This window comes from Engystomops pustulosus, chromosome 7, assembly GCF_040894005.1.
Source record: "Engystomops pustulosus chromosome 7, aEngPut4.maternal, whole genome shotgun sequence".
NCBI lineage: Eukaryota > Metazoa > Chordata > Amphibia > Anura > Leptodactylidae > Engystomops > Engystomops pustulosus.
Genome location: NC_092417.1, coordinates 160,217,429 through 160,233,633, shown reverse-complemented (window position 1 = coordinate 160,233,633; position 16,205 = coordinate 160,217,429). Strand labels below are relative to the sequence as shown.

The window sequence follows — 16,205 nt, the reverse complement described above, 5'->3', positions numbered from 1 at the left end:
CAGAAAGGAGCTCATTGCTTAGGACAGCAAAACAGAAATAGCTCAGGAAAGTAACACTTTCAAGAAAGAGGTTCTCTGCAGACACAAAGAAATACGCAGAGCAGGAGAGCTGATGGTCGAGGTGCCCCAGTCCTACGTGGGTGGTGGATAGCGGAAGAACGAGGAAGAGAAAGAGACAAGAAGGTAGACACAATATCCCAGGCAGATATTACATACAGGTGCTGCAGAACACATAGTCTCATAATGAATGGGCTTTTATTTATTTTTTTTTACCATCAATTGGGTATTTTCATCTTGAAATTGACATTTAATTTGAGCCGTCTACAATATACATATATACACACACACACATACATTTCTTCTCTTGCATGTTATTAAAAAAATTTACCTGTGTGAAGATCATTTCTCATAAATGTAGCCGTGTTGTCCCTGAGAACAAGATGGTTGACCTTGGATACGACCTACGCTGCTGCAGTGATTGCACAAATAAACATATTGTTTTTTTGCATATGAAATATCCAGGAGTTTCTGCCGTCATGTGGTTTGGAAGACCAGGTGCTCAGGCGCCTAAAGCCACTGCTGCCAGAGGGCAAGGGTGGTCAAATCCAAGGGCATATTTCATGTCTAAGGGAAAACATTGCTATATTTATCTGAAATTATCTTCACGCAGGTACATTTTTATTAATAATAACCAATTGAAGAAATATATATATATATATATATATATATATATATATATATATATATTTATATATATATATATATATGGCATATGATGAAATTAAATTAAATGTGAACACCCAGATGACAAAAACCCCTTTAAATAAATTGAGGTAATACTGATAAGACGTCATCTTTAGGTCTCCATAGAATACTAAGCAAGCCTTCAACAATCTTTATTTCTAGTCAGCAGGTGATTTGTGATCTTCATTTATTGCTACAATCTGCTGTCCTGTCCATGGTGGTAAGAGGAGACCTAGCTGCTGTGACTCATTTTTCTATATCCCCTTTGCAGAGAGTGTTGAAGGAAATCTACCATCAAATCCATCATGATAAACCAGGGACACTTCCTCATAGATACAGGGCGATTGTTCATGGACAGTAAGAGATCACATGACCCTCCATCTGCGGCCATTTTATAGTCAGGAATGTCTGTCTGATGAGGTAAAAGACAGGGGCTTCACTTTACATATCAAGAAAGCAGAGCAGAACTATTAATAGATGTATACTAGTAAATTACCTAATACCCTGCCCCCTGCACTTACACATTACAGAAAACATGGTAAAGTGGCCAACCCCTTTAAAATGAGTGGTAAGACAGATTCACACTGTAATATCACAATCTTTCCTACCATCCAGCGCCACAATATAAATTATAGGAACCTTTCCAAGGAATACTTGGACGACACAAGGGATAGTAAATCAGAAACCTTCGATAATGTGTGACAACGAGCTGTATATGCTAAATTCAAAGTATTTAATTAAGGAGAAAAAAAAAAAAAAACCCCTGTAAATCAGAACAAAATGAGTTTGACCCCGTAAGCCATTTTCTGAAATCAATAGGGTTTCCCATCTTGATGGATGACATCACATTCAACCTCAAAGCCGTGACTTGGCTGTAACGTGCTCCGGCACATGATTAATCACGATGAACGCGCCAGCTTGATGTGATCTGTTGTGATGAAGCGGTGTGGTGTGTGCAGACAGGGGTGCGCGCCCGCCCCCTACACCACATTAAAATGTACATCAATGTCAATCTAAACGCTTTACATGGACAGCACCAAGGCTCTGCCTGTAGGTTCATCTACCAAATGTGTGAAGACCCTATGAGTGTCACATGAAAACAATTCATCCAAAACCTCAAAACAAAAAAAAATCTTGATAAATTAACCTAAAATGTAACTAAAATGTTTTTTTATTTTAAAAGAAACTGGGATCTGGTGAGCTAGTTGCTGCACATTGGATCTGTGTGTGTAGCCATATGGTGACTAAGACTTGGATTAAAAAACTAAATTAAGGATTTTTACCAACTACCAATGACGTCATGATATAAGCGAAGGCAGTGTGGGTGGACCCCAAGGCGGAGCTTCAGAAGACAGAAGAGGACCTGCGGGGGCGTCAGTAAGGCTGGGCATAGGGGGCTGAGGGCTATATACTAGGGTGCAGGCCCTGGCTATAGACTGAGGGTGCAAGCACTGGCTATATGCTAAGGGGGCAGGCACTGGCTATATACAAGGGGGGCAGGCACTGGCTATATAATAAGGGGACAGGCACTGGCTAAATACTAAGGGTGCATACACTGGCTATATACTAGGGGGCAGACACTGGCTATATACTGGGGGACAGCCACTGGCTATATAATAGGGGCAGGGACTAGCTATATACTAGGGGGCAGGCACTGGCTATATACTGGGGGACAGCCACTGGCTATAGACTGTGGGTGCAAGTACTGGCTATATGCTAAGGGGACAGGCACTGGCAATATACAAGGGGGGCAGGCACTGGCTATATAATAAGGGGACAGGCACTGGCTAAATACTAAGGGTGCATAGACTGGCTATATACTAGGGGGCAGGCACTGGCTATATACTGGGGGACAGCCACTGGCTTTATACTAGGGGGCAGGGACTAGCTATATACTAGGGGGCAGGCACTGGCTATATACTGAGGGACAGCCACTGGCTATATACTAGGGGGCAGGGACTTGCAAGGAGATCTGGGCTTCCACGTATAGTGATCCTATGTATGAAGATTGGTTTCCGGTCTACAGCGCCTCCTGTGAGCCCATGAATGAAGGATGCCCTCCCTCACCCAAAGCTGGGCCTTATCAGCTAGAGCAGGCACATGCCGCGGCCGCCAACCAGAGCTCTGATGAGCCAATAGGTCCCAGGTCTCCCCCGGATGGCAGGGGTGAGTGGGGCCATGGAGCTTCGAGCAAAAAAGAACATCGGAAAATGGAGGGGATGATGCTGGAGCATGACGGGCCCAGTATTAAAGGAAACCTACAATTTAGAATGGTAGGGGTAGGCTGTAAGTACCGAGCACCATCTCAGGGTGAGCTGGTGCCGGTACTTACTTTCGTTAGTGTTATAAACTGCGGTATCGCGGTTTTAACACTTTTTAAACTTTAGAGCAGCAGAGGCTTCGGCGCTGCGTGCGCACGATCGTGCGCACGCCTACATAGGAAATAGCGGAGATGTTGCGCGCGCACGGTCGCGCGCAGCGCCGAAGCCCCTTCTGCTCTACAGTTTAAAAAGTGCTAAAACCGCGATACCGCGGTTTATAACACTAACAAAAGTAAGTACCGGCACCAGCGCACCCTGAGCTGGTGCTCGGTACTTACTGCTTACCCCTGCCATTCTAAATGGTAGGTTTCCTTTAAATCTTGCTTCTCTACTACCCGGCGTAAAACGACCATCGACTTTTGAAAAGATGTTTGGGAATTCAAAAGTTGTTTTAAACACTGAAAAATACCAGGAAGGGTATGGCATTTCCTTTGTGGAATTCCCTCTTTTATTTGAAATCTCTGCCTATAAAAATTCTTGCCCAAAGGCAGAGAAATCTGACTCCTCTCAACTAATATCCCACGGGATGAGTCAAGATTAGTGGTTGCAGGGGTAGTGTCACTGCAGAAGCTCCTTCATAGCACCTGGAAACAAGTTGCTAGTGTCATATTAAAGATAACGATCTCACCTTTCAGTTTGCATCAGGCTTATGGGTTTTTAAGCTACAGAACCAGAGTTACAGGCAGCTAGAGACATAGTTTGAAATGTGAGCTGCAAATAAAGTTCCAGTTCATGCCTTTTTTAATTGCCTGTATCTCCGGGTTTTGTAGATCACAGAGCCATAAACCTGATGTGATCTGAAAGATGAGATTCTTATCTTTAATATGACACACAGCTTGTTTCTAGGTGCTTCAGAAGCAAAGATAGGGGCGTCTGAAGTGACCCTCCCCCTGCATCCACTCATCTCATGTGAAAATGGGATAAGAAGAGTCACATTTGCCTGACTTTGGGGGAGATTTTTTTTTTATAGGTAAATGTATGAGATTCCACATAAAAGAGAGAATTCTAGAAATGACACTTCATACCCATGATGGGGCTGCTAGTTTAGTGGGGTAAAAAATGGTGACAGGTCTTTTTTTTAAAGGACATCTACCACCAGGAAGAAGGATTGTAAACCAAGCCCACTGACATACTGGTGCATGCCTCTCCTGCAGGATCTGCTTTCTTATCTTGTTATGCCCTTTTAAGAAAAAAAGGCCTTAGGGGCTCTGAGCTTTATTAACACCTATGCTACTTACTTGCGAGTTCTGTGTGCAGACTTGCTGTGATTCTTTGTTTACATGTCTGAGCTCTGATAAATAAGAGGAGTAATGACCCCCCTCCTTACAGTATCTGTCCACTATCTGTCAATGAGGACGGACAGTAAAAAGTGACCCACAGTGGGGGACGCTATGAAGGAGTGAGATAGAGGAAGCTGTGATTATATGAAGAAGGCAGCTTGGTGAGAACAGGGAAAGGTTGAAAGCTCTTGAAGGAGGCAAATACACAGGTACATATACATGCAGAAACATGTGAAATGGAAGGAATTTATTGAAAAGTGGCCAACCCCATTAAGTTCTGTATCCACAAAACAGATCGAGTCTTTTGGGAGCTGGAAAGTGCCCCAAATGTTTCATATGACTCAAGAGCTGGTAAAAATTCTTGAACAGTTTCCATTCACGTCTATCGACCTTCTGGGACAGCACAGTTTATAAAGACATGGTCAATTTTCCTTTCATATAAAGCACTTGAGACACTTGCAGACCCCTGTTGAACCCGACTTATCCCGTATCCACAGAATAAAGGAAAAATGTATGGTCTTTTGGTAAATCCAGTGATCAATGAAGCTCTGGTGCAAACGTCAACCACCAGTACATTTATTTATATCGGCCCTTCTTTGAAATCTATCCACCACTGTTAAGCCCCTTCTACACTGGCGTTTTTCACGCGCGAGTTCTGCGCGTGCATTTGACGCGCAGAACTTGCATTGCACTCTGTCCCATTGTATTCAATGGGTCTTTCTCCATTAGCGTTGTTTTTGACGCGCGTGCTTGCGTTCGTTTGCACGCGCGTCAAAATCGCAGCATGCTCTATTTTTGCGAGTCACGCGCAATTTTCACGCCCCATTCAAGTCTATGGAGATGCATCAAGAACGCATTGCACTCGCAATCATTGCAAGTGCAATGCGAGTGCAATGCGTTTTAAACGTAAGGGTTGCTAGGTTACCAGAATAACATTATTTCCCCTGCTCGCGAACGATCATTTAATTAAAAAAACACAGTGAAGAACAGTGAAGAATAGAATAAAACCAGTGAACACAGGATCATTTAAGATAAAAACACAGTGCAGAACACAGTGCAGAATAGATTACAGATGTTCGGCACATCTGCTTACTTGTCGGGAGATACGCGCGGAACGGTGCGAACAAAATAGCATGTGAAGAACAATATATATGTGTGAAGAACACATTGCAGATGTATTTAAACATCTGCAATGTGTTCTTCACACATATATATTGTTCTTCACATGCTATTTTGTTCGGGCCGTTCTGCGCGTATCTCCCGACAAGTAAGCAGATGTGCCGAACATCTGTAATCTATTCTGCACTGTGTTCTGCACTGTGTTTTTATCTTAAATGATCCTGTGTTCACTGTGTTCACTGTGTACAATGATTTTATTCTATTCTTCACTGTTCTTCACATCTGCTAAATTGTCGGGAGATAATATACACGCGGAACAGTGAAGAATAGATCGCAGATGTTTGCAATTTATCAGAAGACATTATTTTTCAATTAAATAACACATTTTAATCCCAAACCATGGTCCCTTTGAAAAATGCTCGAGTCTCCCATTGAATCGCGCATGAAAAATGCGCCGAAAACGCAAAAAAAACGCTAACAACACGCGCGTGAAAAACGCAAAAACGCTAATTACTCCAAGGAAAAATTGAACAAAAATGCAGCCAAAAACGTCAGTTTTTCACGCATTGCACCCTGACGTGAAACGCAACGCTAGTGTGGAAGAGGCCTTAAAGAAGTGAATTGAGCGCTGGGCAAATTTCCATTTATTTGTGTTTATTAATCCTTTAAGTCAATGGGGCTCATTTACTTACGCGGCCGCTGGAGTTCCCCGAAAGTGCATTGTCCAACAATAATGCACTGTGCCTTCACTAAGATTGTGCGCCCGATATCCTGCATGTGTCGCTTCCCCGCTCAGGTCCACAGGAGTTCCCCATCTTCTTCCTGGTGCATGTAAGTGCTTGGTCTTGCGGCACAATTTGAAAGTTAAATCCTGCGCTCAGTCCGAATCAGTCGGATTGTTCGAAGGCATGCCCCCCGTTTCTGACGCATGGAAGCCAATGTGCCAAAAACCAATCACGTCGCAGACACCTGTTAAATACCTGTCAAAGCTGCGCAAATCGTGAAACCGGCGAACAGTCCGGCGAAAGTGCGATCCACGAGCCTTAGTAAATGAGCCCCAATATCTCAGTATGTTGTAATTTTGTAATAATGGGTGTATGTATAAGGAACAATAATTTTGTCCCCAATTTTGGATAATTAAAGGGGTTGTCCAAGAGCTCCAAAAAATTAAGAGCTGGGCTGGGGCAGGCTTTTTAAAACGTGTACTCACCTCCTCTGTCACCTACGATGTTCTGCATTACGGTCCGTGTGATCTGTGCCCCTTGTTGGTTTATAGGGCCACAGAAGCTATGCTCAGGGAGCTTCCGGGTGGCCGACCACCCCAACCGGTCCCTATCTCTCAGCACTGTATCAGGCGCTGGGATATGGTAAAGGTCATCTAGGTCATCCGGAGGCTCCCCGAGCACAGCTTCCGTGGCCCTTCCGATGTTCCGGGTCAGACAGACCGCGGAACATCGGCAGTAGCCCACTTAAAAAGCCCACCTCAGCCCGACTAATTTTTTGGAACTCTTGGACGCCACACCCTTAAAGCTAGGATTGAGGGTCCTAGCACCAAATATCCATTATAAGTAGTTGGACATGACATCCACCTAAGCATCTGGAGACCAGCATGTCAGTCAGATCCAGCCGTGGCACATTGGTTTGGAGAGTGCATGGCTTACAGGACAAATGCTAGAGTAAGAGAACACAGACAAGCCGGGAGTAATGGACCTCATTGTTGAGTACAAAGTGTTATTTGCTGCAAATCCTTTATCAGCCTCCAGTCAAATGTCACACAAATCTCACACAACGGGGTAAATGCTCACACTAACAAGAATGTACTTTATAGTTCTGCAAATGGTGTTAAATTCAAGACTCGCAATAAAAGCTCAGTGAATGCTTCAGTGGCCCGAAACAAATAAACATATGTACAAAGAAAAGCCTTTGCTCTCCGAAAATAGCAATGTCACCGCGCCTTACCGAGCTCTTCCCCGAGACGAGATTATTGGAGAATTAGATCTCGAGTTTTATATATTAATAGAGGTTATGGAACACTTTTTGTTCAGTCTTGGGCCATGTTTTGGTCCCATCTCTAGTGGATGGATACCCATTTCGATAACCAATGGTTCCTTTGGGAAACCTTAGATGTACACTGCTAATAGAGTGTGAAGGGACTCATGAAATATTCATCTCTGTTGAAGGAAATCTACCATCAAAATCCATCATGAAAAACCAAGGACACTTACTCATAGATCCAGGCAACGTGACTGTGACAATCTTCTTATATTTGTTACCCATGGCCCCATTCCTTCTAAAAATCAACTTTTAGAATTATGCTAATGAGTCCAAAGTTCCTGGCTTCCCAGATTATTGCACTGTGCAGGAGCACTCATGAGAGTCATGAGATTACAGAAATCAGAAGGAGGGGGAAGGCTTGAGGGTAAAAGTGAGACAATGTAACAGCCTGTGAAGCAACATGGAGGGGCTCTGGTAGAGACAGTATGCTTCATTAACATAATTGTAAAAGCTGATTTTAGAAAGAAGGAGGCCATAGATAACAAATATAAGAAGATTATCTTATCTGTGCCTGAATCTAGGACTAAGGGTCCCAGGTATCTCCATGTTTGATTGTGATGGTAGATTTCCTTTAAAACTTTATTGATAAAGATGGAAACCAGAACTAAACAAAAGGAATTCTAAAGAAATCTCCCTACAATTTCATATTTCTGATCAGTAGAGATGAACAGACCTGAACTTCCCTGTCGAGTTTGTGTGCGCCCTGGATGACCTGTACATATTGCCGAATTGGCTGCCGAACTGGCAATCCGGCAAATTATCGCCCCTTGCCAAACATAGTCATGACTAGTTGCTAGGGGAGTTAATATGCCAGATTGGCTGTTTGGAAGTCAATTCGGCAATACGTCCACGTTGAACCTCAAATCCGAGTGGGAAGTTCGGAACGGCTCATCTCTACTTATCAGTCTTCAATGTTCATAATATGGAGTTTGTGTTGGTTTTAAATATTGCATGAATTTATAAACCTTAAAAGTTTAACAAAATGTGCATTTTTTGTGTGTGCCCCAAGTCTTACTGGTGTTCCCAGGAGAAATGAAGAGGACACAGAAAAGCAGGAGTATCATGAAAGAGTATACAATGCCATTATATGAAACCGTTAGCAGTCTGCAGTTTTGAGTATTTCATATTTTTATTTTATTTTTTAAAAAGTGGCAGAATGTTTAAATTCACAAAGCAACTGTACACATGAGATTCTATGTACAGTGCAAAAAATAGTGAAAGTCTCTTTCTAAAATGTATACGGTATCATTTCTTGAAGTGAATGTGTTGCCGTTTTTTGTTGCCGATTAAAACCAAATTTTCTCGTTAAATTGTTTTGTACTTTCAGTTTGAAAATTTTTCTACTTTATATCGATAATTATGGGGTCTGCCATCTTGGCTGCAATCTAGTAATGTCATGCAGGGCAACCACTGGAAGGAATGGTGTGGAGCCAACTCTCTGAGAACGATATACAGGGTTTATTTTTGCTACATGTATGAAAATAGTCATGTGATGTCATGCGGATGCATGACTCGTTATATCTCTGGTCATGTGATATCATACAGGTGCACATCTCGTTATATCCCTGGTCATGTGATGTCACACTGGTGCACGACTCGTTATATCACTGGTCATGTTATGTCACACAGGTGCACAGCTTGTTATATCCCTGGTCATGTTATGTCACACAGGTGCACATCTCGTTATATCCCTGGTCATGTGATGTCACACTGGTGCACGACTCGTTATATCACTGGTCATGTTATGTCACACAGGTGCACAGCTTGTTATATCCCTGGTCATGTTATGTCACACAGGTGCACATCTCGTTATATCCCTGGTCATGTGATGTCACACTGGTGCACGACTCGTTATATCACTGGTCATGTTATGTCACACAGGTGCACAGCTTGTTATATCCCTGGTCATGTGATGTCACACAGGTGCACGGCTCATTATATCCCTGGTCATGTGATGTCACACTGGTGCACAGCTCGCTATATCTCAGAGAGTAATTAGAGCTGTGCACCTGTGTGACATCACATGACCGGGGATATATAACGAGCTGTTTTTATCCACAGGAAGTAAACAATGAAGCTTCCTATAGAATGACAGCAAGGAGATATGTAAAAAAAATGAGGAATTGATACACAAAGAATATTGGAAAATTGTATGACTTTTCATTACACAACATCAATTATTTTCTAAAGTGGACAACCACTTTATCCTTAAATTCTCAGGAAAATATGGTTAAAGTGCTTTTTATTTAAAATATACCCAGTGAAACGAAAACGTTACGTGTCATTTTCGGAAAGCTGCATCTGCACAGACTTCCGGAATACTTCTGAAAAGACTAATTTCTTTTCGGACAATGATATACAGATATATACACGAAAAAAAAATTATTAAAATTATATAAAAATGTTTCAGTAGTTAATAAAGGGCTGTTAAATAAAAATGTATAATATTCAATGATAAATATATTTGTATTTATGTATTGTATTTTTATTTTAATAAATAAATATATATTTATGTACAATAGGTTCAAGGTTCATTCAGCAGTAACCAAACTATGGAAGCCTGAGAGGACTAAAAGGTTGGTGGGAAAACTATATGAAAATATTGTGACAATATCATTCCAGATGCTCGGGTGGAACAGAAGGTTCAAACTACAGCTGACAACTCGGCCGGTGGAGTGAAGGGCAACTATTGAAAGAGGGTACAGCAAATACTTTATCAAACTTTTAACATAATTTCAACACAGAACTATTGGTTCTTCAAGCTACTAATTTATGAGGGAGGGGGTACAGGAGGTCCCCTACTTAAGGACACCCGACTTACAGACGACCCCTAGTTACAGACGGACCCCTCTGCCCACTGTGACCTCTGGTGAAGCTCTCTGGATGTTACTATAGTCCCAGACTGCAATGATCAGCTGTAAGGTGTCTGTAATGAAGATTTATTGATAATCCTTGGTCCCATTACAGCAAAAAAAATGCGAAACTCCAATTGTCAACGGGGCAAAAAAAAATTAGTCTGGAGCTACAATTATAAAACATACAGTTTCGACTTACATACAAATTCAACTTAAGAACAAACCTATGGAACCTATCTTGTATTGACTGCCTGTATATCGTTTTCCAGCATGACTTTTCTATTTTGGCCTAATTTTTGGTCTTCAAAAGATGTATTAACCCTTTCAGGACCTGGCCCTTTTTTGTTTTTTCATTTTCATTTTTTACTCCCCATGATCAAAAATCCATAACTTTTTTATTTTTCCATGTACAGAGCTGTGTGACGGCTTATTTTCTGCGTAACAAATTGCACTTCATAGAGATGGTATTGAATATTCCATGCCGTGTACTAGGAAGCGGGAAAAAAATTCCAAATGCAGTGAAATTGGTAAAAAAACGCATTTGTGCCGCCTTCTTGTGGGCTTGGATGTTACGGATTTCACTGTGCGCCCCAAATGACATGTCTACTTTATTCTTTGGGTCGGTACGATTACGGGGATACCAAATTTGTATAGGTTTTATAATGTTTTCATACATTTAAAAAAATTAAAACCTCCTGTACAAAAAATTTTTTGGGGATTTTGCCATCTTCTGGCGCTAATAACTTTTTAATACTTTGGTGTACTGAGCTGTGAGTGGTGTCGTTTTTTGCGGATTTTGATGACGTTTACAATGTTATCAATTTTAGGACTGTACGACCTTGTGATCACTTTTTATAGAATTTTTTAATTTTTTTAAATGACAAAAAAAGTGCCATTTTCGAATTTGGGCGCGATTTTCCGTTACGGGATTAAACACAGTGAAAAACCGTTATCATATTTTGATAGATCGGGCATTTTCGGACGCGGCGATACCTAATGTGTTTATGATTTTTACTGTTTATTTATATTTATATCAGTTCTAGGGAAAGGGGGGTGATTTGAGTTTTTAGGGTTTTTTATTATAATTTTTTTTCTTTTAACTTTTTTTTATTTTTATTTTTAGTACTTTTCAGACTCCCTAGGGTACTTTAACCCTAGGGGGTCTGCACGATCCTATCATATACTGCCATACTACAGTATGGCAGTATATGGGGATTTTACTCCTCATACATTACAATGTGCTGATAGCACATTGTAATGCATGGGTTAACCAGAAGTAGCCTCGGGTCTTCGCGAGACCCGAGGTTACCATGGCGACGGATCGCCGCTCCCCGATGACGTCACGGGGAGCGGCGATCCCAGAAAAGATGGCGGCGCCCACGCGCCGCCATGCTTTTGAAGCCGCCGGCAGCATTGCCGGCGGCGATCGAGGTGAAAACACCCGCGATCGGTGCTAGCACCGATCGCGGGTGTTACCGGTAAGCCTTTGCTGCAATATGCAGCAAAGACTTACCGGCTATGGAGAGGGCTCAGCGCGTGAGCCCTCTCCATGCACCCGCGGCCGACCCGTGACGTGCTATTACGTCACGGGTCGTGAAAGGGTTAAAGGACATCTACCACCAGGATGAAAGACTGTATGCAAATGAGTCTGAGGGGCTCAAAAATTCATTAATACCTATGGAGCTTGGAGCCCCTCAGGCTCATTTGCATACAGTCCTTCATCTTGGTGGTAGATGCCCTTTAATTTCTTTGGCCTTCTAGCCCATATTGTTTTGCATTGTGTCCAAATATGTAGATCCCAAATTAAGAAAGTCTTGTGTTTTCTACTTGGTTCCTATAAACTTTATGTATACAACATGAAAGCTAAACAGTATTTGGTAATCATGACATAAAACAAAACTAAAGGCATAGAAATATTTGGTATTTGGTATACTTCACGTAAAAAGTGCGACTTCTCAAAAACTGTACTTACCCAGCACAGCAGGACAAACGCTGAGCTATTGAATACGCAGCGGGATCTCTGTCTAGCGCTAATACTTTGATATTGGGAGCCTGCTTCAGAATTGATGTGGTGTGGCCTCCTGCCCCAAAAGTCATGTCCAATATAGTCTAGACCAGGAAAGAAAAAAATGAATGAATGAAAAGTATAATGCACGTGTTTGCTACAACTTGTACCAACAGTATTAATTTGCATCTGGGATAAGAGTCAAATTGGTCTGAGTTTTGTATACAGAATTAAAGGTGTTGTCCCACGAACCATGTTTCGCTAACTTGCTGTTCAGTGGGAGTCTCAGTGATGTGACCCTCACAGATCACGAGAATGCCACGCTCGGCGATCTCTGTCAGCTCCATAGAGATGAATGGAGCAGAACGGTCATGCGCGCCCGTCTGCTCCATTAATTTCGGGAGTGACGAGGGGTCAGACTGAGTTACCTTGGACCCCATCAGACCCCTCATGATGTGTGGGGGGGTCTCATTACCGAGACCCCCACCGATTAGCAAGTTAAGCTCTATCCTGAATATAGGGCCTAACTTGGGACAACCCCTTTAATATGTAAGCTCAAAAATCTTCTGGACTTACAGATTTAGTACTGGCACCCGTAGGTGTGTTTGGTGGTAGTAGTTCTTTCCAACCCACTAACTTATACCTCCAACAAGTTCAACCTTTAATACTTGATCCAGATGAGGGCAGAAACCAATTTTCAGCTGGAGGAAGAATTTAACATTAAATCCATTGGCTCTTTGTGGCCTAATGTTTAAGATGTATAGGATAAATCTATAAAAACTGAAATTGCTATCCAGAGTTTCATATAATTTTACATAATTTTATGATTATGATTTTTTTTACAACTGTTACATCTACAGCCCTAAAAACTTGTTGTTCCCAATAAAGGAAAATGTGCTTCATCCCAACCCTTCTATACCCTACCTAACCCCCTAACTCCAACCCTAATAACCTCCTAACTCACTAACCTCAACCCTATTAGCCCTTACACTAGCCTATCCCCAAACTTAATAACCCTTACCCTAATCATGCCCCTTAACCTTATTACATTGCAACAGTCACTGGAAGCAGTGGGGGATTCATATGTTGACTTTGCATTGTTTTTTTTTTACAAGGGACAGAGTTTTTATATTTATTTTTATAGAAACCCCCTCGGCCTCGCATTACAAATGCAGGAAATAAAAACTTTTGCGGCCGTATATACAGTATGTCCCTATATATCACCTGATCACTTGTCCATATTAATGCACAACAATAACCATCTATTGCAGTGCATTAGTTTCAGCCTATGCAGAGGACAGACCCAGGGTCCTTCATTAGGCCCCCGGGTGTCCATTAGAGAAGACGACCACAGGGTGCTGGGGCAAGGAGGGAGGGAGCCCCCTTCCCTAGCCAGGTATGTAGATCCCAGGGTCAATGCTGTGATCATGAGTCGTAACGGGTTAACATATCAACATTCGTAACAGAATGACATCCGATCCCGACTTTAAGAGCAGGGGACTGGCTGTCTTATGACAGTCACTGCTCTTTCCTGCAAGAGGGACCTATGCAGAACTTAGGCTAGGCCCCTAAGTCACTAACGTAAAAACCCATATGGGTGGTCACTAAAGGTTTGGGCTCACATGTCATGAAAAACCAAAGTAAAAATTGTTTTGATATGCCAAGTGTTTCCAAAAATATAGTCATTTAAAGAAGCCCATAACAGAATGGCAAAAATTGACCTGGACATTAGACACCAATTTCCCTTACTCGCAGAGGGGTTGATAGATCTGGGCCTTTGTCTTTAATTTTGTTGCGCAATATGTAGACACCTTTGTCTTAGGTGGAGTGGTCTCTTGGCCTTGTCCCAGGCCAGGATCAGCCTCTGTACAGTATAGATCCAAATGAACATATTGTGGGTAATTTACAAAGGGCTCGAATCACGTTTTTATGGCGGGTTACCCGAATTTTTCCGTTTTGCACCGATTTCCCCTGAATTGCCACAGGTTTTTGGCGCACGCGTTCGGATTGTGGCACTTCGGCGCTGGCATGCACGTGGAAAATCGGGGGGGGCGTGGCAGAACACAAAACCCGACGGATTCGGATAAACCGCCGCATAAAAAAAAAAAAAAGTGTTGCTGGACACGCCCTTACCTTCACCCAGCAATGGATCGTGAACTACGGTGGACCTCAGCGCAGCAGCGACACCTGGTGGATGTCGGAGGAACTGCCTTAGTGAATCGCCGGAAGACCCGAATCCTCCGCAGAGAACGCGCTGCTGGATCGCGAATGGACCGGGTAAGTAAATCTGCCCCATTGACTGCTTAACTAAACTGCACTGATAGTTTTGGAATGAATCTACAAACAAACAATTTCTAAATTCATCGAAATCAGTGCAGCAATGTCTATTAAAGGTTGTTAAGAGCTGGAGTTGAAGGTGTATATGGCCAAAGGTCTTCTCTTTTAGCTGCCTGGTGCTGTAGACCTGATCTTCTCACATCTACACCACAAGCTCAAACAACTCAAGAAATTCATTCTAATAAAGAGTCGTGGTATCTCAACGAAGACCAAGATGCTTTGGACAATTGGCGTTGGTGTTTCGGATGATGATATTTATCGTTAGGATTAAACCACGTGGCAAAAAACTGAAATTGAAGTTCAAAAATAAAGTTTCCAATTGTAAAAAACTGCACGTAACAAAAAATTATTGAGAACAAAAAAAAAAAAAAAAACCTGAAAAACTCCCACATTGCTTCAAACAATCCGAAACACGACTTCTGAAAATGTTGCCTCACGATCAAGTTCAATTCTTTTTAATAAGATATAACAAAATCACATTATTTCTCCATGTCCCTGCAAATAACAGAATTGAATGTCACAATGGTTCTATATAGCATGACTCACCCTCCTTTAGTTAAGTTATGACTTTCTGACAGATTTACCCAGAGGAATTTTAGAATCCATTTAAGAGGGTGAATAACAAAAAAAAGATATTCCCAGTTACCTTCCGAGTTCAGCTATTTAACTTAAAATTTATAGCAGGTAAAATATGGAAACCTCAAACAAACCAAGTCAAACAATTTCGAGAGCGGTAAGGAGAACTTATCGGGTTATGGCTGATTTCGTAGCACATGAAAAATAGGTGCCATGTGTAGTAGAGTGGCTCAAAAAAAAAACACTGATACACAGTGTGAATGGAGGGGTGAGATCTTACTTACATGAACCAAGGTACTCAACTGGGTCTTTCTCCTCCAATTCTGGGTAAAATACAAGACCTCAATCCGATAGAACTAAATATACATAGAAAAAGCACTGTTTATTTAAAAAATTAAAAAATCTTACGATGTAAGGGTTTTTTTTTTCAAGTTCTTCAAATGGCAAGAAAGTTTTTCCACTCATTGGCTAAAGCAGGTCCCATGACTGCTGAACCGTCTAGAAAGACAAAGGAGCCAGGAGTTGTAAAGAGGTAATGGGGGTCATTTACTAAGGGCCCGATTCGCGTTTTCCCGACGTGTTACCCGAATATTTCCGATTTGCGCCGATTCTCCCTGAATTGCCCCGCGATCGGATTGTGGTGCATCGGCGCTGGCATGCACGCAACGGAAATCGGGGGGCGTGGCCGAACGAAAACCTGACGGATTCGGAAAAAACCGCTGCATTTAAAACAAAAAATCTGTTGCGGAGCTTGCACTTACCTTCACTCAGCCCGAGCCGGTGAACTCCAGCGCGTTCCGATGCTTTTCAGCGCCACCTGGTGGACGGCGGAGGAACTACCTTAATAAATCCCGGCCGCACCCGAATCCAGCGCAGAGAACGCGCCGCTGGATTGCGAATAGACCGGGTAAGT

At 42.3% G+C, this 16,205-nt stretch overlaps 1 protein-coding gene across 2 annotated transcripts in view; it reads right to left on the bottom strand.

The window, feature by feature from the left end:
• Positions 1 to 16,205, bottom strand: part of METTL15 (methyltransferase 15, mitochondrial 12S rRNA N4-cytidine) — a 147,483-nt gene that overhangs the window by 64,416 nt on the left and 66,862 nt on the right. For both annotated transcript variants that reach the window (XM_072118566.1, XM_072118565.1), the window contains exon 3: positions 12,347 to 12,483. In XM_072118566.1, coding sequence (XP_071974667.1) covers positions 12,347 to 12,483 — 137 coding nt within the window. The remainder of the gene's footprint in view (positions 1 to 12,346; positions 12,484 to 16,205) is intronic.